General features: G+C 42.9%; 1 protein-coding gene across 1 annotated transcript in view; it reads left to right on the top strand.

Annotated features, from left to right (window-relative positions):
- Positions 1–22,874: 22,874 nt before the first annotated feature.
- Positions 22,875–23,436, top strand: part of Lipc (lipase C, hepatic type) — a 131,142-nt gene continuing 130,580 nt past the window's right edge. The window contains 1 exon segment of the mRNA XM_038321687.2: positions 22,875–23,036. Coding sequence (XP_038177615.1) covers positions 22,952–23,036 — 85 coding nt within the window. The 5' untranslated portion in view covers positions 22,875–22,951.

The raw sequence follows: 23,436 nt of genomic DNA, 5'->3' as shown, positions 1-23,436 counted from the left end.
CCCTAAAGTGGACAACAGACACTGCGCATTATCCAGTAAACGTCCTTTTAGTACGCCTCCAGGTACCGAGCTAGACTCTAACACTGCACAAAAATCTGATTGTCATGAAACCAAGAGGCATAAGGTAGTGTTGAGCCCTCTGAGCAGATAAGCAAGTGGACGCTAGCCAAGGCTGGCTCGGAGCTCCAAAGCCATTGAACTACAACTTGGTGTAACACTGGCCCAATACCATGTTAATCTTTCTGCACCAGGACTGGATTTCAGATGACAGAAAATGTAGAGACAGAGAACAGCTTGAACTCAAAGTCTCGTGGGTCAGGTTAGCTTCTGTTTAAAATTCCAGGTGTCACCGAGGACAAATTGTCTTCTTACTCCTGAATATCTGTGCATTCTTTTCTACCTGTGACAGAAACCTTTTCCCAGTGTCCCAATCCCTATACTCACTCTGTCTCAGACAGCTCCACTTGGCCTTATATACTTTTGCCAGGAGGTTCAAATTTGTAAGGATGTTAACCTTTGTTGGTCTATCTGTAGTCCAGGCTGTCCTCAAAATCATGATTCTCCAGCCTCAGCTTTCCAAGGACTAGGACTATAGGCATAACCCACTATGCCTGGTTTATATACAGATTTAGGCAACAGAAAGCCCAAATAGTAGATACTTAAGCAATAAAAATTATCATATAACAAGAAATGTGGACGTAAGCAATCCCAGTTGTTGCTCTAACTCAAAATTGCCATAAAAGAGCCAAGCTCTCCAGTGTGTGTGTGTGTGTGTGTGTGTGTGTGTGTGTGTGTGTGTGTGTGTGTGTGTGTGTGTATGGTCTAGGTGTCATCTTGTTTTGGGGGGACAGGGCATCCACCTGGGACTTGTTGATTGGGCTGACTGACCAGCAAGCCCCCAGGATCACTAACTCTGCCTCCCCAGTATAGTACCAGGACGACAAGAGTATGCCATCACATTGGCTTAAAAAAAAGTGTTCAGTGTTGTAGGAAACGAACTCAGGTCCTCTTGCTTGCATGCCAAGCCATCTCCCTAGCACCCAGGACAGGGTCCTTACTTTTGTTCCGCCATCTTAAGGCATGTCACCTTACGCTGGAAGGTGCCTCTCACTTCTCCTGTCACGACCTCACTGGACTTCAGCTGAAGTAAGGTTCTCGTCACATGACCATCCCAGCAGCAAGGGTAGCTGGGAAGATAAGAATCCAGTATTGACCAATGGGGAGTAACAGTGCACAGGGAACGTTCAGAATGCTTATTGGACAATTAGTCTACAAACTCTGCTGAAGTAACTGTCTGATTTCTGCTTAAGAGAAAATGAATTCTTCCTGAACAGGAATATAGATCTCCTGATGTTTCTATTGATAAGGATGTGAACAAAGGAAAACTCTTGTCTGTTGTTGGTAAGGATGTAAATCAATATAGCCATTATGGGAAACAGTAGAGAGGTTGCTCAAAGAACTGAAAATATAGAGACCTCATGATCCAGCAATCCCTCAATGGGGTGTGTGTGTGTGTGTGTGTGTGTGTGTGTGTGTGTCCTCCTGCCTCTGCTTCCCAGTTGCTGGGATTCCAGACATGTCTCCATGTCCAATTTATAAATCTTTTTAAATTACAGGAAATAAAACCAGAAAGCTACCTAAAGGACGAGAGTTCATGAGAAGTGAGGGTACACCCCTCCAAGCTCACTTAACGGTCCCTAATGTGTTTACAATGAGCCTTAACAGGGATTTCCACCTTGAAACAATATGATCACCCCAACAGTGAGAAAGCCCACCCTCTCCCCTGGTCAGAGGCACCCACTTTCCCTCTGGGTCCCCTACTCCCCACTCAGCAGTTCTCCAACTGTATTTTAATCAGTCCTCCCTCCTTCGTGACATTTGTTTGAATTTTTCTTCCTTCTTTGACAGAAAAGTCTAGCGAGCCAGGTCTGAAGTCTCTAAGGTGCTTACACACACTTTCACAAACAGCACGGAAATCTTTAAATATGAATTATCAAGCGGAGTCAGCTCGTTGTCATTCAGAATTCTGTAGTGGCATGACTGCTGTGTTTACCTTTGTGCTAAGCGCTTTCATTCCCATTCTCTTCCAGTCCCTTGCCTTCCCAGTGGCCCTGCTCATTTGTTCTCGTCGTCCCCTTCATTCAGAAGAACCATCCGTCAGTGTCTGGATCAAAAGCCACCTTGCTTCATGACTGGTGGCAGGAGGACCCAGCGGGTGTTGTTATGCGTACACAGGTTTCATCTCTTTGAGAAGTGGCATTTCTGTCTGAAATGAATGGTGGCTTCAAAAGCATATATCCTCCTCTGGGATGCTCCCATCCTGAGCAGCACTTTTACTCAGAAGAAGAGAGAAGAAAAGGACAATCTGGGACAGGCTACAGGTTGCCTGTGCTAGGGACTCATACCTGGACTTGGCCAGCCTGGACGACTGGGCATTTGCCTTCTCAATATGGATTTGGATCTTTGAGGATAACATGAAAGAGGTTTGCAAATTTTCTTTCCCAGTGCTTAAAAGTTACATAAGCTTCCCTTGGCAAGAGTCTAGCTCAGAGGCACAACTGGCTCCCCTCGGCCAGTGCCTCTTATGGGCATCATTGCTGGAAGGAGCAGAGCTGCCATCACTACTGTTGCCATGGCTACTGCTTTGGACCAGAGCATCAGCTCATCCTTGGCCCAGCTCTTGTGCCCAGCTATCACGCTCTCTGCAGTGCAAGGCCCTCTTGTCCTTTCTTCCGTGGCGTCAGAGCAGAGCACAGTTTTCTGTGGGCTTCATGACTCTCCTGTCAATCTTTAATGATTCTGATGCTGATGAGAATCTAACATTCTGGGCCAGTGGAAAAGCTTAAGATTTGGTAGAAAATCATCCTAGCTGGTGGCTTGAGGCTCATCGGGTTCATCTTTTGAATGCAGCAGTTTTGCAATGATGCCAGAATGTTCTGAGCTAAATATCTGCCTCACTGCTGGGAACCATAAAGGACTATATAACATGTATTTGATATGCAATTTCATTTATGGAAGACTATGTTTTTCTCACCTTTATTTTTGCATGCCTTGCATAGATTCTGTCTTTAAAGTGCGCTTTACATCCTCTTAAAAGATTACATATGAAGAAAGAGTTAGTGTATTGATCAAAAGCCATTAAATTCTATTAGGGTAGGGGAGAAAATAAGCATGATGAATTTGGGAGTTCCGGAAGTGAAATTTTTATAACACAAAGTACTTAGAACATATTCTGTGTAAAACCAAATAGAATAATTTTATTGCATATTCCTACTGAAGAAGAATATAAACACAGAAGTGGTTTAAGAAAACTGGAATCTAGCCGGGCGGTGGTGGCGCACGCCTTTAGTCCCAGCACTCGGGAGGCAGAGGCAGGTGGATCTCTGTGAGTTTGAGGCCAGCCTGGTCTACAAGAGCTAGTTCCAGGACAGGCTCCAAAAAAGCTGCAGAGAAACCCTGTCTCGAAAAACCAAAAAAAAAAAAAAGAAAACTGGAATCTCTGAGGCTGGAAAATCGGTCAGTTGCTAACGTGTTTGCTGTACAAGCACAGGACCCTGAATTCATCTACAGCACCCACCTAAAAGAGCTGGACATGCCGACACACACTTGAATCCAGAACTGGGGAGCAGAAACAGAAGGTTCCCTGAGGCTCGCTAGTCAACCTGCCTAGTCTAATCGGGGAGTTCCGGGCCAAGTAAAAGACCTTGACTCAAGTGGACAGTGTTTATAAAAAGAATTGAGGTGCTTCACTGGCCTCTGCATGCAAGAGAACACATATGCACAGGCACCAGCATGGACACACACACATACATACACATACACACACACACACACACACACACACACACACACTCATACACATTCACACATGCAGGCAATTAGAAAAAGAAAGAAAGCTGGAATTTCTCATATAACTAAGTGATTATGGCTGGTAGGAACCCAGGAAGTGGAGGGAAGCTAGATGACACTGCCTCACATAAGCGATGTGAACGCCCTTTCAAAAGCCTGGAGGTGCCACGTGGACATACCCCTCTAGCAGGGAAGCACTCCATGGGCTCTGAGAACCCCTGTGTCCTCCAAACGACACCATTTTTCAGACCACCCCACTTACATTTGTGAGAGATGGATAAGAAGTGTTCTGCCCTTATGGTAAGTACTTCTGAAGCTTATCAGCCCAGACAGGAAGAAATGGTTTAGCGGCACTGAGAAAAATAGGCTTACACCTCTGTAAGAGTCATTTTGATCTTCTCAGTGCTCACAGGAAATGTTTTTAGCACTGCTTCTTGCAGATGAAGCTGAGAAAGGTCAAGTCATCTGTGCAGGACCACAGGACTAGGAAATGAAAGACCAGGATGTAAGCTGAGGGCTGTCTGTTTCTGAAAGCAGAGACTATATCCTCTGTCATCGTGCCATTTCCAAAGCTCATGCTGAGAACACAGGTTCAAGGCCCATTCCAGGTCCCCTGCCTTGGAGCTCCTTGGGAGGGACTTAGAAACGCTGTGTTTAACAAGAGAGTTGGCAATAGTTTCTCCTCAAGAAGTTTAGGAAAACTGCCCAATGGCATCTGGTAGGAAGCAGACCGGATCTTCTGCGTGGTGGAATAAGGCTATCAAGAGACTTTAAGTTTATACAACTGAGAATAAGATGTGTCGTTCTGAAGCTGGTCCGATTATAACCTTATGGACTGGTCACTCCTTGGTCTGGCGACGTAGCATTGTCTGATTGAAGGTTATGCAAATTCTAAAATACCAAGAACATTTTGAAAAGTTAAAAACAGACTCCAGTTTAAACCTCAGACCTTTTTAGCTTTCCTCTCTGCCTCATTTGACCCTGAGAAGAAGAAGCAACTGTACATCAGGTTTGAACTGCAGTTTGAATGGAAACAACAATTCCAGGAATATCGTCCGCAAGAAGGGCTGGGAAGAAGTCCGCAGGCCTGTAACCTCTTTTTGGCTGAGTGAGTTCCACCACTCAGGAAGTAGGATACCAATCAAGGCCTGTTTTTATTTTTCTTTTGGTTTTCTTTTCCCTTGCTGAGGACAAGATCTGAGGTACCATGCAGGCTGTGGCTTCTTCAGTGTCCAGTGCAAAAGCAAATGACCCCTTTGCACAACCTATGTATTTAGTTCACTGAATGCAAGCTCAGAGCAGGGATTTCTGATACAACTGGATTCAAGTCAAGTCGTGAGGCTCCACAGTGCAACCAGAGTGGAATGGGAGATTGACCTGCACCCTGACAACGTACAAGGGGCTTTGGATCCTCGATTCCCAGCGGCCTTTATTGTAAGTTATTGCCATGACCTCACAGAGAAGTTGGAGATGGGATCTCAGTGTCAAGCCTGTTACCCTCATGTTGATCTTTGTGTGGCCTGCTTGCTTCATATGTCACTGCTGAGATACTTACTGGGTGATGTTCCAGTGATGCGCGTGACACTAAGCAGTGATCGTGGCATTTTACAGACACCTGGCTTGCTGTGCTTTCCTCTACTTCCATTCCAGAGTGTTCTTGCTTTCCTTTAGCCTTTGCAACATTTCTATGTGATCGGCTTACAGAGTGACATGATTTTGCAGATGAGGGAGCTGGAAACTTGTTCATGGCACAATTATAAGACTTAGAAAGCCCACAGTGTAGCTGAGGTCCTCTCCCGACACTATACCACACCACCTGTCTCCCAAAGGACTCCATACACTCACCTTTCAAAAACAGGTTTACTTTATCATATTCTATTTATTTTATTTTGCTGTGTTGGGGTCAAATACAGGGCTCCTTATGATAGACAAGTGCTGTACCATCTAGCCACACCTCCAACCCTCAACAAACTCTCAAATTGGTAGCACATACGGCCCAACAATGTGTGTGTTGCCTTATAAACAGGTATCAATAACCAAAGAAAGATGCAGAAATGATGAAACAAAACTTTATTAAGGAAACTCATGACATGAAAAGAAAACCATTGATAAACTTGATATCCTATAAAAGAGGGTTTTTTAAGATGTTATTTTTAATTGTGTGAATATGTGTGCATGAGTGCAGATGCCTATACAGGCCTATTTTGGTTAGTTTATGCCAGCTTGGCATGAGCTAGAGTCATTTGGTAAGAGGGAACAACTGAGAAAATGCCTTCATAAGGTTTGCCTACAAACACGTCTATCGGGCATTTTCTTGATCAATGATTGATATAGGAGGTTCCATCACTGTAGGTGGTGTCACCCCTCAGCAGAGAGTCCTTCATTGTATAAGAAAACACACCGAGCAAACTGTGGGAAACAAACAAGTAAATAGCATTCCTCCATGGTCTCTGCTTCAGTTCCTGTCTTAAATTCCTGCCCTGACTCCCCTCAAGGATGGACTGTGGTACAGAACTATAAGCTGAAACAAAGCCTTTTCTCTCCAAGGTGCTTTTTGGCCATGGTATTTTACTAGAGCAATAGAAACCCTTACTAAAACTAGGCCAGATGAGGGCATCGAATTCCCTGGATTTTTTTAGATGGCTGTGAGCTGTGAACTTGCATCCCCTGCAAAAACAGTATGTGTTCCTAACCACTGAGCCATCTGTTCAGTCCTCCTAGCCACTGAGTTTCTTGAATTTTGTAGAGACAGTGACTATCTAAGAAAATACATTTTAAAGCACTTATTCTCATATGGTTCATAACATGAACTTTTGCTCAAATGGCTTGGAAAGTTGTATATATGTAGAAGCAGCATGAATACTATGGCAGTCGGGGGAGCCAAGGTAAGTGATGACCTAGGCAGAGTGTGCAGGCTTCTTCATGTTGGCCTTTTAACATTTCTCTATGTTTAAACTGATCAAAAGGTAAAATTAATACCAAAAAGTAAAAAACAGGTATCAACTGCCAACTATTATAACAAAAACTCTAAGCAATGGAGCAAAGAAGGAACTTAATGTCAAAATTAACAGCTCTATGTATTGAAAGAAGGGAATGGGGACAGAACAGTGCTGGGGGGTAAAAATGTAGATCCATGGGCTTCCATTTAGACACATAAAAAAAAACCTAAAATTTTGACTTAAAATCTCATAAAGAGAGTCAACATGAAAATAGGAAATAAGAAAGAATAAGAACAGAAATAATCTATGAAAAAGAAGATCAGTGTAAGTATGTAGACAGAAGTTTCTGTCCCACCTGGCCCTACAGCCATTCAGTCCCAATGAAGCACACAGAGGCTTATATTAATTATAAACTGTTTGGCCCATTAGCTCAGGCTTATTATTAATTAGCTCTTACAACTTAAATGAATCCATAATTCTTATCTATGTTTAGCCATGTGACTTGATACCTTTTCTCAGTACATTTTCATGTTGCATCTGGGTGATGACAGCAGACTGAGCCTTTCCTCTTCCCAGAATTATTCTTATCTATTCACCCTGCCTATACTTCCTGCCTGGCTATTGGCCAATTAGCATTTTATTAAACCAATATGAGTGACAGATCTTTACAGGGTACATGAGTATTATCCCTGCTCTTCCTCCCACTTCATTTTTCTTTTCAAAACAAGAACTCTGAATCTAATCTCCTTTGTTTAGCTTTTTTACTAACCATTATCAATAACAACTTGTAACCAATACTATAAACAAAGCCAAAGATCCATAATCCATTTTTTGGGAATGTGGGTGTAGTTTTCTAGGCACTTCCTGCTGATTGGGGGTTCAGATAATCTTATGGGGACCTAAAAAAAATTTAGGATTTATGGTCAAGTCCTGACTAGAGTATTCTGTGAGGCTGGATCCATCTCAGCCAGCAGTTTTGAGGCTGTTCTGGATGTAGAACTCAGAGGAAACTACAACAGAGGTGCTCTAAAACATTGGATCATCTGGGTCATCTGTCCCCAATGGCGATTTTTCAGGGGTTCTTCCTTGATCAAACCTTTTTTTTTCAGGCCGATGGTTCAGGCATATTTCTAGCTAGCTCTTATATCTTAAATCAACCCATTTCTATTAATCTGTGTATCATCACGAGGCTGTGGCTTACTGATAAAGTTCTGGCATCTTTCTCCTTTGGCAGCTACATGGTGTCTGCCTGATGCCACCTTCTTTCTCCCTGCATTCAGTTTAGTTTTTCCACCTACCTATACTCTGCCCTGCCATAGGCCAAAGCAGCTTCATTATTAACCAATGGTAATAAAATATATTCACAGCATACCAAGAGAAATCCTACATTATCATTAATAATATATATTTAAATGTTCATTCTCTGAACAAGATCATCAGATGGGGGCCCAGAGAACTCATCAGTGGTTAAGAGCAAGTAGTGCTCTTGCAGAGGACACAGGTTAGATTCCCAGCACCCATGTTGGGTGACTCACAATTGCTCTAACTCCAGCCCCAGAGGATCTGATACTCTCTTCTGGCTTCTTCAGATACCTACACTCATAGCCACATGGAGACCTATGCTTGAAAATAAAATAAATCTCAACAAAGTTAAAAGGCATATTTTTTTTAAAAAGGAATAGTAGAAAAAATATTTTAAAATATAAGAAATGAAAGGGTATAAATAAAAATGAAAACATTCATGTAAAGGTTTTTTAAGTATGATTGCATTTCACAATTTATGATAATCAATTTGAAAATGCTTTAAGCCAGACATACAACATAAAATAAAAAGTTGAAAAGATGCAGAAAACATGTAACTAAGAATGAAGGCAGAAACTGAGAACTCAAAAAAAAAAAATATGTACAGTTACGAGATGAAATGCCCCACACAGGCTCATGTTTTTCCCCTACTGGGGACACTATTTTGGGAGAGTCTAGAAACTTCTGGAAGTTGAAGATTAACTGGAGGAATTAGGACAATTGCAGGTCTGTTATCCCTGACCACTTCCTGTCAGACTCCAGTTTCTGTGTATCTTGACCTGAACTGCCCACCTCCACTACAAGCTCCCTCCCACAATGTTCTGCTCAAACTCAAGGGGAGGCCTGTCGCAGCCTTTCAAACCATAAGCCAAATCAAATCTTTCTTCCTTTTGTTCTTTCTGACGGCTGTTTGTCACAAAGATGTGAAAGTAGCCAACACTGCATAGTCTAACTGCTCGAAAGAATGTTGGGAAATTCACTTTGACTGGGAATAGCCAAGTGGTTAAGAGCACTTGTTGCTCTTGTAACCCATGTGGGGTGGCTCACAGTCACTTAAAACTCCAGCTCCAGGGGATCTGATGCTCCCTTCTGGTCTCCACAGGTTACTGCACTTACACACACACACACACACACACACACACACACACAGATTCAAAATTAATCTTTAAAATTGTACTCAATAATATTTCTGCATATTTGTGAACAGATTCTTTTCAAGAAATCTGGTCCAAATTCTTAGAAAATAAGATCTGACGTCCAGTCTGTTCTAAAAAAAAAAAAGCCTCATCCCATCCACAAACCTGAGAAAACACCACCAACACACACATGCACACACATGCATATACACAGATACACACTCACACATGCACACGCATGCATATGCACAGACACACTCACACATGCACACACAAGCATATGCACAGACACACTCACACATACACACGCATGCATATGCACAGACACACTATGGTAAATAGGCACAATGACAATTCCAAAAATAAGAAGAACCGGGCTCAGGCATGGGAGGTTTTCCCAAAAGAGTTACTGAATAGGTGACAACGGTAATGTATGGATATGAAAATTAAGAAAACAGAGCAATTACCAACCCGCAGGAACAGCTTGCTCACACATAGGCAAAAAAAAAAAAAAAATTACTTTTATCTGCATGTGTAGAATGTGTTTTTAAATTAAACAACAGTGTGTGATGACCAAAAAGGTAAATTCTAGTAATGACAACAAGATCATGGCCCCTCGAAGAATAGCTTTGATTCAAGACTTGCTTCTTGTGTGAGGCTAAAGAAAAATTGAAGAAATAGAGACACTGAGAGTATCCCCACAGGAAAAGACTATAAATCCGACTACGTGGATAACAATCAAAACTCTATCCAACAAAAGCACTGGAGGCGACATGACGAGGTAAACTGTAAAGTGGGAGGAGATACCTGGCCTGCAGATAGTGAGAAAGCTCTAAAATCAGGGAAGAAAACACTAGCTGGCTAGCAGAAAGGTGAAGAAGGCAGGCGAGCTATTTCCAGCAAAGGGAATTTGAATGGCCGCTGACCCGCAAAAAGACGTCCAACCCCACCACTAATCAGAATGCTGGAAACTAAAACGAGCTACCTACCGTTTTACACACGCCAAACCAATGGAAACGGAATGATTTGACACCACGAGCGGGGCAATAATGTGGAAAAGTTGAAAGAACACTCACATTTTAACGATGTGAACATTGTGATTACCACTTTGGAGGATAAATTGTCAACATCTAGGAACATTAAGGGATGCATATCTTACAGCTCAGGAATTTTTATCCCAGAGAGTGAACGCTAGAAGCTCTCTCTTGTGGATAATGAATGCCCACTACAACATTGTTCACAACAAGCCCAACAAAATGATTTAACAGCACAAAGAATCCATCAACCCAATGAACGGGTGGTGATCCACTCCCTTGATAGAGCCATTTAGGACAGCTACCAGCAGAGGGAAAGCTCAAAATAGAAAGCGCTAAGTGAAGAAAGCTTGTTGCACACATATATATTCTGTTAGTTATTTTTCTAGTTACTGTGGCAGAGTACATGATGGACACAGTCGAAGGGAGAACACCTTCATCTCCACTTGAATTTTGTTAGGGAAAGAGCAGGGCTGATGCAGGCTGGCCTGTGGCTATAGCAGCTGGGGGTTGATTCACATCAAAGTACTGAGCAGAAGCACTTGGGCAGGAAGTAGGCAGGGCTACGACCCTCAAGGACCTCCCTCCAAACTCCTAAAAAAGCACCAACAATTGGGGAGAAAAGATGTAAACAAATGAGCTTGTGAGACACACAAACACACACACACGAGGAATAGGAAAGTTTGAAGGCATCCAAAATAATGGTAAATGCCATCATGGCTGTTACATGTTTGGAGCATAGACAAACATGGATGAGAATCATAGAAGTCACACTTAGAATGGAGGTAGCTATGAGGAAGGAAAAACAAGACCAGGTTTAGGAAGAAATATAGGATAGAGATGTATTCTACTAACAAAACTAGGGTCAGATGGAAGATATTAAGAGTTTATGAGCTGAGATGCAGGTTGTTTTCATGAATATTCGCTATCCTTAAAGATATGTTTGAAGTCATTAAATTCTTTTAAAGCCCCCCAATTTTAAAACTATGTAAACGATGTAGTAAGTTCAATTTTCAAAAATCTGAGGGCTGTAATAAACTCAATTTTGGCCCACTTGTGGGGAAAACACAAAGTAAAGTATATATAAGCCACTTTGGCTTATTAATTTAGCTGATGTTAATAAGAGTGAAGTGTGGGGAAGAGAGGGAAGATGTGGACACTCGCTGTTGATGGGAACTTGAAGTGAATTTAGTTAACCTGACAGTTCACGTAAAAGGTCTGGGGAGTGGATTCAAGGGACAGTGAGACAGATTGTCGGTTTCCTGGGGAGTAAAGTTTGTTGGAAAAGTTATTAACATCATGGGCAGACAGCAGCATGTCAGGGGCTCTAAAGAGTAGAAATTGGGGCGCCCAGGACTCATGTTACATCTTTCTGAGGATGGGGATGATACAGCACAAGCCTGCAGCCAGGCTCTCTGATTTTCAGTAGAAGTCAGGGAAGGGGTTAGAAGTAGGATGTGTGGCCATCTTTAATGTAAACTCACTTCCCCAGGTGAAAGATCCTGACACTTAGAAGTCTGTTAGCTAGAGAGTCATGGTCTCCCAGAAGAAGCCTGTCATTATCTCTCAGAGGAGATGGGCTGCTGCAGCTATTGAAGCCGGAGCCACAGCTGGTTCCAATGTTACATTCTTATACTCCCAGCCTGCGGTTTATATGAAAAAAGAGCCAGGCGGTGGTGGCACACACCTTTAGTCCCAGCTCTCAGGAGGCAGAGGCAGGCAGATCTCTGAGAGTCTGAGGCCAGCCTGGTCTACAGAGCTAGTTCTACGACAGGCTGCAAAGCTACAAAGAAACCCTGTCTCAAAAAACAAACAAACAAATAAATAAAATATGGTAAAATGGTTTTCCAGGAAAAGGAGAGAGAGAAGGAGGACTAAGGGATAGTGGGAGTTGATTTAATATCAAAAAATATAATAAATATAGATACATGGGTGTGAAAACTTTGCCTCAGTAGTAATAAAAATAAAGCCATCATTTGTGTGTATAATGACTTTGTTCACAACAGTGTTATCTTGATGCATTAAGTTTAAAGAAAATAGTAGGTAAATAGAGTCAATTATGGTACACCTATAGAATACAATAGTCTACAGCTATTCAAATAATATTTTGGCAACATTTATGCTAGAGCTAAGTGATGTCTGCCTTTCCATAGGAGCCTGGTTCAGTTTCCAGCACTCATGTGGTGACTCACAACCATCTGTAACTCAGTTCTAGAGGACCTGACACCTTCTTCTGGCCTCCACAAGCACCATGCATGCAGATGGTGCACAAACACACATGGATAAAATACCCATACACAGAAAATATTCTTTTAAAAAACTGTAAAGCAATGAACCTTGTTAATAAGTTTTCAGTATGCAGGATGCTAACAAGTTTATACACTGTTTTACGGCTGTATTTCTCTAGCTAGAAATATTTTTTATGAAGTGTTGGTACTTCTGAACATTTCCAATACTTTAAATAAGTTTAAAGGACAGTATTCTCTTGATTATTGAAAATGAAACTTGCTACACAAACATAGAATGAAAGTATCTGGGAAACAATGGGTCTGATAATGGGGGTTAAGTTAAGGAGGGCGGGGAATACAGAAAGAATCTGCTCAACTCATAAACCTGCATGAAATGTTCAACATAATATTTGTATCAGTTCTTTGAGAATGTCATACATGTATACAATGCATTTTGATTATATTCACCCCGGTCCTGCCCTGAACTCCTCCTAGATAAAACCCCCCACTCTCCAAGCATCCCTTCCACCTTCATGTCCTCCTAAGAGGATTTAATAACCCATAGTTTTTAAATAATTCACTGAATCCAGTTTGGGCTGCCCATATTCTCATGGGTATGGGGCCATCCACTAGAGTATGACTGACCTATTACTTTTAGAGAAAATTAACTCTCCTTCCCCCAGAATCCATCAGTGCAGTTGTATTTGGGGATATATATATATATATATATGTATATATATATATATGATAAATATATAATTCACATATATTTAGTATATAAAAATTAATTTTGATGTATCTGCATCTCCTAAGTGTTCATCTTAGATGTGAAATTCCTGACCCTCTTATGTTTTCTTTCTGTTCTTTACTTTTCCTGGTTTCAGTGATAAAAACTTATTGATTTTATAATAGAAAATAGTATGGAAAACAAAGCACTCACCAAAATAAGACTCGATTGATAAAAGATTTATATTCTAAAAAAATCAATTATCAGGGAACTTACACAAAATTTAAAAAAATTGTTTACCAGCCTCCAGGGTGCTTTGAAGTAATTGAAATGGTGCACTGCCAAAATTAGCATTGCTAAAGAATTTTTAAAGAGAGAAAATATTTCTATCAAACATTATCAAGATCTATCATAAATAGCTAATTCAAATTTGTAAAATAAATATGGAGATCATAAAAGACAAATGGGTAAAAAAAAAAAAAAAACAGGGCCGTCCCATAAGGGAAATACAATTAGCAACAAACATAGCGGAGAAATATGAATTTTCTATAAACATCACAAGCATGCAAATGAGGACATCTGACGATGATGATTTACATACTCTGAAAGAAAGACAGGAAATGCCCAATGCTAACATCTCCCAAGGGAGAAAATTACCTGGAAGTTGGCCCATATATTCATTTGTAAATCCTATTGTTCGCACCCTTTTACCAAAGAATGTCACCACGAAGAATTCACCTTCAAGAAATAATCTGGCAAAATCAGAAAGATCCCTTAGCATCTCCTTGGCTTCCAAATTTTAATATGTCCTCTGAAGTAATACCATCTACACCCTGGACCTCTGTCCTCACAGGTGTGCAGGGAGAAAGAAAGTCAGAACAGATTTCCCTGGGAGGAAAGCAAGGTTCTGGAGAAGAAGTTAGATGGAAGAGAGGAGGCAGCCCGTAAAAGAGAAGCAACAAAAGAGGGTGTCAGTTGTCTGAGGTGAGCCGCCACAGGGTCAGACTGGAGGCATTCATCCCTTCTTGTACAGGTGGGAATGTTCACATGCACACACACACACACACCCTTTTATACCTTGTGTGCTGGTTAGTATTAAATGCCCATGTACCACTACCACATAGAATCATCTGAGGAGGGTGCTTCACTGAGTAGTCTGTGGCATGTCTGGGGAGGGGTGGGTATTGTTGGGGTTTTCTGTCCTGCCTGGTTTCCACAGTTGTTAAGTCCCCAAAGAAATCACACAGAGGTCTATATTAGTTATAGACTGATTGGTCCATTAGCTCAGGCTTCTTATTAACTCTTATAACTTATATAGCCCATTAGCCCATTATTCTAGTATATGTCAGCCACATGGCTGGGTACCTTATCCGGCTTCTTCTGTGGCTGGGCAAGGACTGGTGAAAGAGCTTTCTTCTTCCCAGAATTCTCCTGTTCTCATTAACCCACCTCTACTTCCTGTCTGGTTGTCCCGCCTATACCTCCTGCCTGGCTACGGGCCAATCAGCATTTATTTAAAATATAATTGACAGAATACAGACCATGGTCCCACACCAGGTGGGTCTTAGGAGTGCGTTGATGTGGGAAGACTCAGCCCATGGTGAGCAGCACCATTCCCTAGGCAGGCGCTCCTGAACTGTATGAGATTGAAGAAAGCTGATAAGCAGACAGCAGGGATGTGTTTATACTCTTTGCTCTTGACTGTAGATGTGCTGTGTGTGAGTAGCTGCTTAAGTTCCTGCCTTGGTTTCCCCTTAAAGATGACCTGTGATCTGGAATAGTTTGGTGACAGCAATATTTCTGTTCACCTATCTCTGAACATGGCATAAAGCTAGAGTCTCTTCCTTCCCTAGCCCTGCTCAGGCAGAACAGACCCTTGCTGAATGCCCATTTCTCCCCAATAGGCTCAACACTTTTGCAGGAATCATGTCCCAGTTCCTCAGGACATCCACACTGAAACTGGATCTGATGAGTCAATCCACACAGGCGCCGAGCTAAGAATTCTCTGAGATTAAAGAAGTCCCCCATTCTACCTATCCTAAGAGAGAACACACACTTCCCAGAAGCAGCTGTGTGTGATTTCTGACATGATGACGGGCACCTAAGAGAAATTATTTACAATGAGGAAATGTTTGACTTGGCCCATCGTTTTAGGAGTTTCAGCATATGCTCAGCCTGTTCTGTGGCTGCTGGAGCTGGGCTGAGGCACAGCGTCATTCTGACAGGGTGTGAAGGGGCAAAGTTGCTCAGCAAATGAAGTCCAGGAAGGAGGGTGGGAAGTTTGTGTTAGCCAGTGTTCCTCGTCCTCCTCATCCACCCCCTCTGCCTCCGGCCTACAGGACATCACTGCTCATATTGGAGTGGTCCTTCTCCTTAATAAATGGCCTTAGAAACTGACCTCCAACCCAGTTAAACCGACAGCAAAGTTGAGCCACCACAGAGGCTCCGTTCCAACTCCTCTTGGAAAGGGACTTCAGCTTTGACTGCTCTGGGTCAGGCCCAGCAAACGGTTTTCTCTAGCATTGGAAACATAACAACAGAGCACATCCATGTTACACTCTGTCCCTGGGACACAATACCCGGTGTCTGAGAGACCAGGAATAGACTCAGAGGGAAGTCCTGGATTACCTCACCCTGGTGAGTCACCCACAGGCCTTGGTGTCCTAGCAACACTGAGGGGAGAGTTGAGGCCTTTCCCACTCCATCAGTTTGTTTTCTCAGAACCTCTAAGCAAGGGACTCCTTTAAATTTATATTTAGAGATGACTGGCCAATGATACTTGATAAGAATTATTCCAACATGAAAATGTGAATATTAGAGGTTAGGACTGTCCTAGTTAGCTGTAGTAGTCAATGTAACACAGCCTAGAGCCGTCTGAGAGGGGACCCTCTGTTAAGAAAGTGCCCACATCAGATTGGCCTGTGGGGTCTGTGGAGGACTGTCTTGATTTTTTAACTAATACAGGAGGGCCCAGACAACTGTGGGCAGCACCATCCCTAGGCAAGTGGTCCTGAGCCTCATAGGAAAGCTAGCTAAGCACAAGCCAAGGAGTGAGCCATGGCATGTGTGTGTAGGTAGGAGAACAACATATTAGTTAGTTAGTTCTCTCCTTCTACTGTGTGGGTCCTGTGGCTGGAACTCAGGCCATAAGGCTTGACAGCATGCGCCATTTCCTACTGAGCCATCTGGTCAACCCTTGCTTTTAGAGGGTCCCAGGCATGATTTCTCCCAATGGTTTCCCAGGAAATCGGATGCCAAATGGTAGCATTGGAGCAGGTGTTTTGTGGCACAGCCTCATTCTGCCTGCTTCCTGTCAAACACAAAGTTGCATGGGCCTTTGCTCCGAGTCCCCTTCTTGCCTGGTCTTTTTTTATGAGTTATAAATTTTATAACTTGTATAATTCCATCCCACTCCTACAATATCTACATATTTTTTACCATCAGTTAATCTCCTGTGCTATTACAGAACTTATCTTTCTTAAATAGTTGAGAAAAGACTGAAGAACTTTGACTAAGAATGCATCTGATACATATGTGTGTGTATGTGTGTGTAACACAAGAGACATAATTCCATTTTTAAGACCTTAGATGCATGAAAATCTCACAAATAATTACCGTTCTGCTGAACAAAAGTGTTTTCATTGTATGAACTTTGAAATCAAGCCTACATAGTTCAAATCCCTTTCCACCTCTGACTACAACAAGGATTTGGGGAGTTCTGTTATCTGTTTGCCTTTCATTGTTGCCCATGTGTAGAAGGGTAATCGTGTCTGAAGCCAGAGACTTCCTGAGACTGAGATGCCCTCATATAGAGTCTGGCATTGTGCAGGCACTTGGGAGATTGACCCCTAAATTGTTAGCCCCCGGTATTAAGCATCCCTGGAAATCAACTGCTAACCTGGCATTGATTGCTGAGAATAAAGGGAATAAATGCGAACTAATTCCTGGGTTCTTGCAGCCTTGAATTGCAGCTGCTAATCCTAAAAGGCCTCTGTGAGAATCTACGTCGTGGCATGAAGACCAGCTATCACAGACAGGCATAGCTCATTTCGGCTTGACCCCAGGGTGAAGACAATTCCCCCAGGGATGCCCCATGGTAGGGAGCATTGGAGCCAAGAAAGAGCAAGCAGCTCCATGCTGGCCATCCTGCTCAAGTTTACCACCATCAGCCACAGCTACTGGTGCCTCAGTTGTACTCTGAAGAACCCAGTACCCCACCACAAGCATTATCCACTCAGATCTTATATATTATAATATATATAATAATTATATATAGAGAGATGGATGGATGGACGGACGGATGGACAGACAGACAGACAGACAGACAGACAGACAGACAGACAGACAGACAGATAGATAGATAGATAGATATAAATGCAGACAGCAAAGGCAGGCCACAACTTCCACACTGTGCCCTCTCTCTTTCCCACAAAGGAAAAGACCTCAGCCAACCTTAGAGAGCAGCAACCATCACTGCTCAAAACAGAGAAAACTATTTATTCCCCTTTGCTTCTAAGTGTAACCCAAAGAGGAAGAAAGGCTTTCTAATATCCTGGGGCTGCTGAAATCATAAAATATACTAGTGTATAGGATCTAGAGCAGTGGTTCTCAATCTTCCTAATGCTGCGACCCTTTAATACAGTTCCTTATGTTGTGGTGACCCCCCAACCATAACCTTATTTCTGTTGCTACTTCATTACTGAATTTTTGCAACCCATGGGTTGAGATCCGCTGCTCTAGAACCAGAAACAAACTCCTGGTTTGTTTTCCAGCCACTGCTAGAATTCTGATAGGAGGAGTCAGTGGGCCTACCCAGACAGGGAAGTCTGCCAATGAGCTTAGGGAGGGATCTCCACTAGTGTTAAGGCAGAGAGGTTGGAATTCACCTCAGCTCACACAACCAGTTAGAGAAAAGTTGACATGAAAGCACACCCAGTCACCAGTGTGATCCTCCTGGATGAATAAACAGCCACTCAAAATGCTCAACATGGTGAGATGGCTCGGAGGGCAAAGGTACTGGCCACCAAGCCTGGTGACCTGACTCCAATCAAAAGAACCCGGAGGGTGGAAGAGAGAACTGACTCCCACAAGTTATCCTCTGACCTCCACACATGTGCCATGGATACCCACATGTATATACATGTTTACAAATCAACACACAGAAAATCAGTCTTAATGCTCACAATACCTTGTTCTTTCAAGTAGCCTAAAATCAGCTTTTCCTGTTTTCCCCTTCATTTATTGACTCATCCTTTCCCCCACAACATTGATAAGAGAAGGGTCAAATTCCAGTCCAGTTCTTTTCCAAGTGAGGGCATGTTCCCTGCCAAGACACATTAATGAGGTTTCCCTGTGTCCTTGGCTACCCTTTGCTTGTTTTTGGTCACATAGTAAAAGAATGTCCACCTGGATCAATCAGTGACCCAATAAAAGCGTCTTCATCATTTTCTCCCAAGGTCATTCCCAGGAGCCTGGAGCCAGACAAGAATGCAAGAGGGTAGAGTTGGGCTGGGAAGATGGCTCAGTCAATAAAGTGCTTGACTCGTAAACACAAGGACCTGAGTTCAACCTCCACAACCCACATAAAAAGCCAAGTGTGGTGGCCCATGCTTGTGATCCCAGTGTCAGGAAAGTAGAGACTGGAAAACTCCCTAGGCTCTCTGCCCAGCCAGCCTAGCCTAGTCAGAGAGTTACAGATTCAGTGAGAGACTCGGTCTCAAAAAACCAAATGGACAGTGCTAAGGAACCCACCCAAGGTTGAACTCACACACACACACACACATGTGTGCCTGCACACATGTGAACACAGTGCACTATTTCCCTCACAGTTGAGCCTCACCATGGTCCCTGCCTTCCCCGCCCCCCCCCAAGCTGGGACTTGCTCTCCCTCAGTCCCACAGAACATTTGTTTCTTACCTCCTGATTAGTTTTCTCACCCCCACGACTCTACAGGAAAAGATTGGTTTCAGGTCACCAATTGCCAGACTCTTGAAAGTACTGTTTCTTTAAGAAGTTCTTCAAATTAAAAGACAGCCAGGACTGGGAACATTTTAAAAAGCCAATGATGAAAACATTATTTTACAAAGCAGAGTGCAGTGTTACCCAAATTAGAATGGCCTTTGAGGAACCATGTTAGAAGAAGTGGATGATGACAGCAGCCTCTTTAGGGGCTTGGGCCTTCCCACAAAGGTTCATGAGAGAACCTGGCTAGGTGTGGGCCAGAAAGGCATCTCAGGTGATAGAGACTGGGAAGAGAATCTGTGATACCCTGAGTACTAGCCCCAGTATGACATAAACTTGGCATGAATGTACGAGGCCATTCACTTGTAATCCTGGCATTTGGGAGATGGAGGCAAGATCAGAAATTCAAATCTTCCTTGGCCTGGAACACATGGGACCCAGAGACAGGTGTGGAGGGAGAGAAAGAGAAAGAGGAGGAGGGAGAGAAAAGGAAGGAAGAAGGAAGGAAGGAAGGAAGGAAGGAAGGAAGGAAGGAAGGAAGGAAGGAAGGAAGGAGACAAGAGGGCCGGCTTGTTGGGGTTTCTGTCCTGCCCGGTCCCCCAGCCATTTAGTTCCAGAGAAAATCACACAGAGATCTCCATAAGTTATAAACTGATTGGCCCATTAGCTCAGGCATCTTATTAGCTCTTATCACTTATATTAACCCATTATTCTTATCTATGTTAGCCACATGGCTCGGTACCTTTTTCAGCAGGATAGATCACATCCTGCTTCTTCGGTGATCTGGGCAGGATTGTGGAAAAAGCTTCCTTCTTCCCAGAATACTCCTGTTCTCCTCGTCCCTCCTCTACTTCCTATCTGGTTGACCTGCCTATACTTCCTGCCTGGCCAATCAGTGTTTATTTAAAACATGAATTGACAGAATATAGACAATTCTCACGCACTGACTTTCCAGTGATGGTGAGGTGGAAGATTCTTCTCCCTTCATGTCTCTTTAAAACATTTTAGCCCAACTTGACTCCTCCATGTCCTATGACTCAAGTGTGTGGTGTTTTCAATAATGGAATCTTACCATCTAGTTCCGGAGGATAACCAAAAGCAATGGCCGTAGTCAGTAACATTTACAGAACTTTTTTTGCAATTTATGGCTGTGGAGGAGGGAGAGAGAGTCAGTTTTCTTTAGGGATGCAGCCCCAAGAGGATCCCTGTACTCAGGTAGAATGTCTAATATCTGTTCATCTATCAGCAAACTATATAGACTCAGTGAGGTTTTTTTAGAAAGAGCACAAGAAGTTGGGAATTCAGGGTGGTTGTAGGGTTGTAGAAGAAATTGGAGGGGAGGAAAAGGGGGTGTATTTGATTAAAATGCATTGTGTGTGTTATATACACATTATATTATATGCATATCATTTTATGTATGAAATTCAAACAATTAAAAAATAAGTTTAGCCCTTTGCTGGTTTTGGTTAGTTAGAGCACCCCTGCCCTGGAAGACACACACCATGTAGTCTTACATTACTTTATCACTCTTAAGCGGGTGAAAGGGAGAAGGGACAAGTTAGGGGGAAAGTACATGGGAATCTTAAAATATTATCTCAGGTCATGCTATCCCCACTTTAGAGGTAAGATAATAGATGCCACCGATATTATTTAGAATTCTGCACAGATAGCAGGTAGCAGAGCCAGGGAGGCTCTAGAAGCCTGGTGCTCATTAGACTATGATCTTCTTGCCTGTTGGAAGAGGACACGACTCGTCCTTGTCACTGCAAAAGCTTCACAGAGCATGAGATGGAGAGAGGAGAAACCTGGGGTGGAGCTACAGCTTTGGAGGTTTCTTCCCCCATGGAAAGTGGTGTTTCTTTTTTCTTTTTCTTTTTTCTTCCCTTTCTTTTTTTCTTTCATAGAAAAAAATGTACTGGTGGAGAATAGAGACAGGTGGGCAAACTCACTGAATTTGGTAAATTCACCTGCAGAGTGAGATGGGGGTTGGAAGAGAGGGGAACAGGTAGTGGGAAAGGGACCCTAGGCGGCTGGTCAGATGGTTTTAGGAGCTAAACTCTTAGTTCCACTTCCAAAAGCAATCCAGCCCCATTGCTGCATTGAACTAGTCACCATCAAGGCTTGGGGCTCAATGGCAATGCCTTCCTCAGTGGTTTCAATGGCAATGCCTTCTTCAATAGGCTCAACGGCAATACCTTCTTCAATGGGCTCAATTGCCATGCCTTGCCAGTGGGCTCAATTGCAATGCCTTTCTCAATGAGATTGCCTCTTCACCCTTGCTCACCTGCAAACACCATCGATGATGTTACTTACTCTTTGGCTGCTTATGTCTCTCCGAGTCTTTATGTAAAAGCCATGGACCTATGATGAGTCTCTGGGCTCACTAGCCATCTTTGTATTCTTAGAACACACTAAACATGTTCCAACCTCAGGACTGTTGCCCTAATTGTACCAAACTCCTTTCCCCCCACAGAATCACTCCTTCACGTCCCTCAATCCTTTGTCTCCAGTTCAATTTCTAAGCAAGACTCACTCTGACCACACTATTTAAAATCACTTCCTTCTCCATTATCCCTGTCATTTTATTTCTTTTTTACTTTAGTTTTTGGGACAAGATGCCATCTAGCACAGGCTGAATTTGAACTCACTGTGTAGCCAGAAATGACCTTGAATTCTTGATACCCTGCATCCACCTCCCAAGTGCTGGGGTTATAGGCATGTGCCACCATACCCCCCGCATTAGGGATTAAGCCAAGCGCTCTGCCAACTGAGCTATGTTCCCAGCCTCATGGTTCTCATACATGTATCTCTGCTTTATTACGACTGCTTTCTATCATATAATTCTTCTCATCCCATGGTACATAAATCCCACAAGGGCTGGAGAGCTTATCTGTTTTATTCACTTAACTCCCTCAAAAGCCAAGAACAGTGCCCGGGATACAGTGGTGGTCAATATACAGCCTTTATTTGTTCAATGTGCACATACAAAATAAATAAAATATAAACAGCACCAGATAGCCAAGAAATCCTGCAAGAGTTGCGCATCGTGGCATCTTCCCCACTTGCTTTTGCTGAATGACCTTGCTTCATATCCTTCAGCGCTCAACTGAACACTAATTAACCCAGCGAGTGAGTTTATCCCAGGGTATCTCTCAACAGGGCTCCCAGCAATACTCTGATCTTTGCTTCTCACTAAGTTCCTTCTTAACCTGAGTGCATCAGTTTTCAGCCCCTCTTTCAGCTGTAGAATTGCTGCCCCGCTACACTTACATTGCAGGCGCCTGAACCTTGACTGGCCTCAACAGGAAGCAGAGTCCTTGGAGATGTGGGCTCTTCTCTCTCTTTGGGGTCAGTCTGTTACTTGAAAAACGACGTTGGTGACACCACCTCTCCCTCAAGGGGCTTTAGAGTGAATCACGGCCAATGTTGCAGGGGTTACGTACCCCACCTTTAATAAAACTTCCAAACGCAGCACACTAACTCTTGATTGATTCTGAACTATGAGCTCAGCTCAAAAGGAAAAAAGACCTGGTGAGGTGTTTTATTTACAAAATTTATTAAAATAAAATGTGTTTCAGTAGGTCAATATTTTTGGTACTAGATATTGTTAGATTTCGACTGGGGAAGGCAAAGAAAGTGTCCAAACACTAGGTAATATGTTTTAAGGTTAATAATTAATGGGGACCTTCCCTAACTGAGTACTAAGAAACAGTCTGGTCTCTTTAGTTCTAGACATTAGCAAGAAGACCTCAGACTCCAGGGTGAGACAAAAGACATGGAAAGTCTCCTCCATGCTCCCATCTTCCTGGTTTTATGCATCTTTATCCAGTCAAGTGTCTGCGGACAAGGCTTGGGGACAGGTAGGAATTTACCTTTTCTCTAGATTCTTCTTTCTTGAATGTGTTGCAGAGATTGATGGTGGGGGATGGAATTTGCTTCAGAGCACACGAAGTGGTTCTGTTATTGGCACCCAAGGCACCCAGTGCTGTGCAGGTAGCTCTTAATAAGAGGGACTGGATTTCCAAAAAGCTGCTTGGAGAGAAGATGTCGTAAAAAAAAAATTAAAAATTAAAAAAAAAAGCCCTTGCAACTAGCAGTGCCGTCTCTTGCAGGGTGATGTGGGAGAAGATTCCCGCAGCAGACAGTGATCCGAAAGACTTGGGATCTTCCTAAGGGTTCATTTAGATTCAAATTTGCCATCTGGGAATGTGGTGTGCAATCAAATGCTCTGTCTTACTGGGTTGTGAGATTGCCTTGCTG

This window comes from Arvicola amphibius, chromosome 3 (genome assembly GCF_903992535.2).
Source record: "Arvicola amphibius chromosome 3, mArvAmp1.2, whole genome shotgun sequence".
Classification (NCBI taxonomy): Eukaryota; Metazoa; Chordata; class Mammalia; order Rodentia; family Cricetidae; genus Arvicola; species Arvicola amphibius.
The sequence above is the reverse complement of the archived record's forward strand: the minus strand, read 5'-3'. Positions and strand labels throughout refer to the sequence as shown.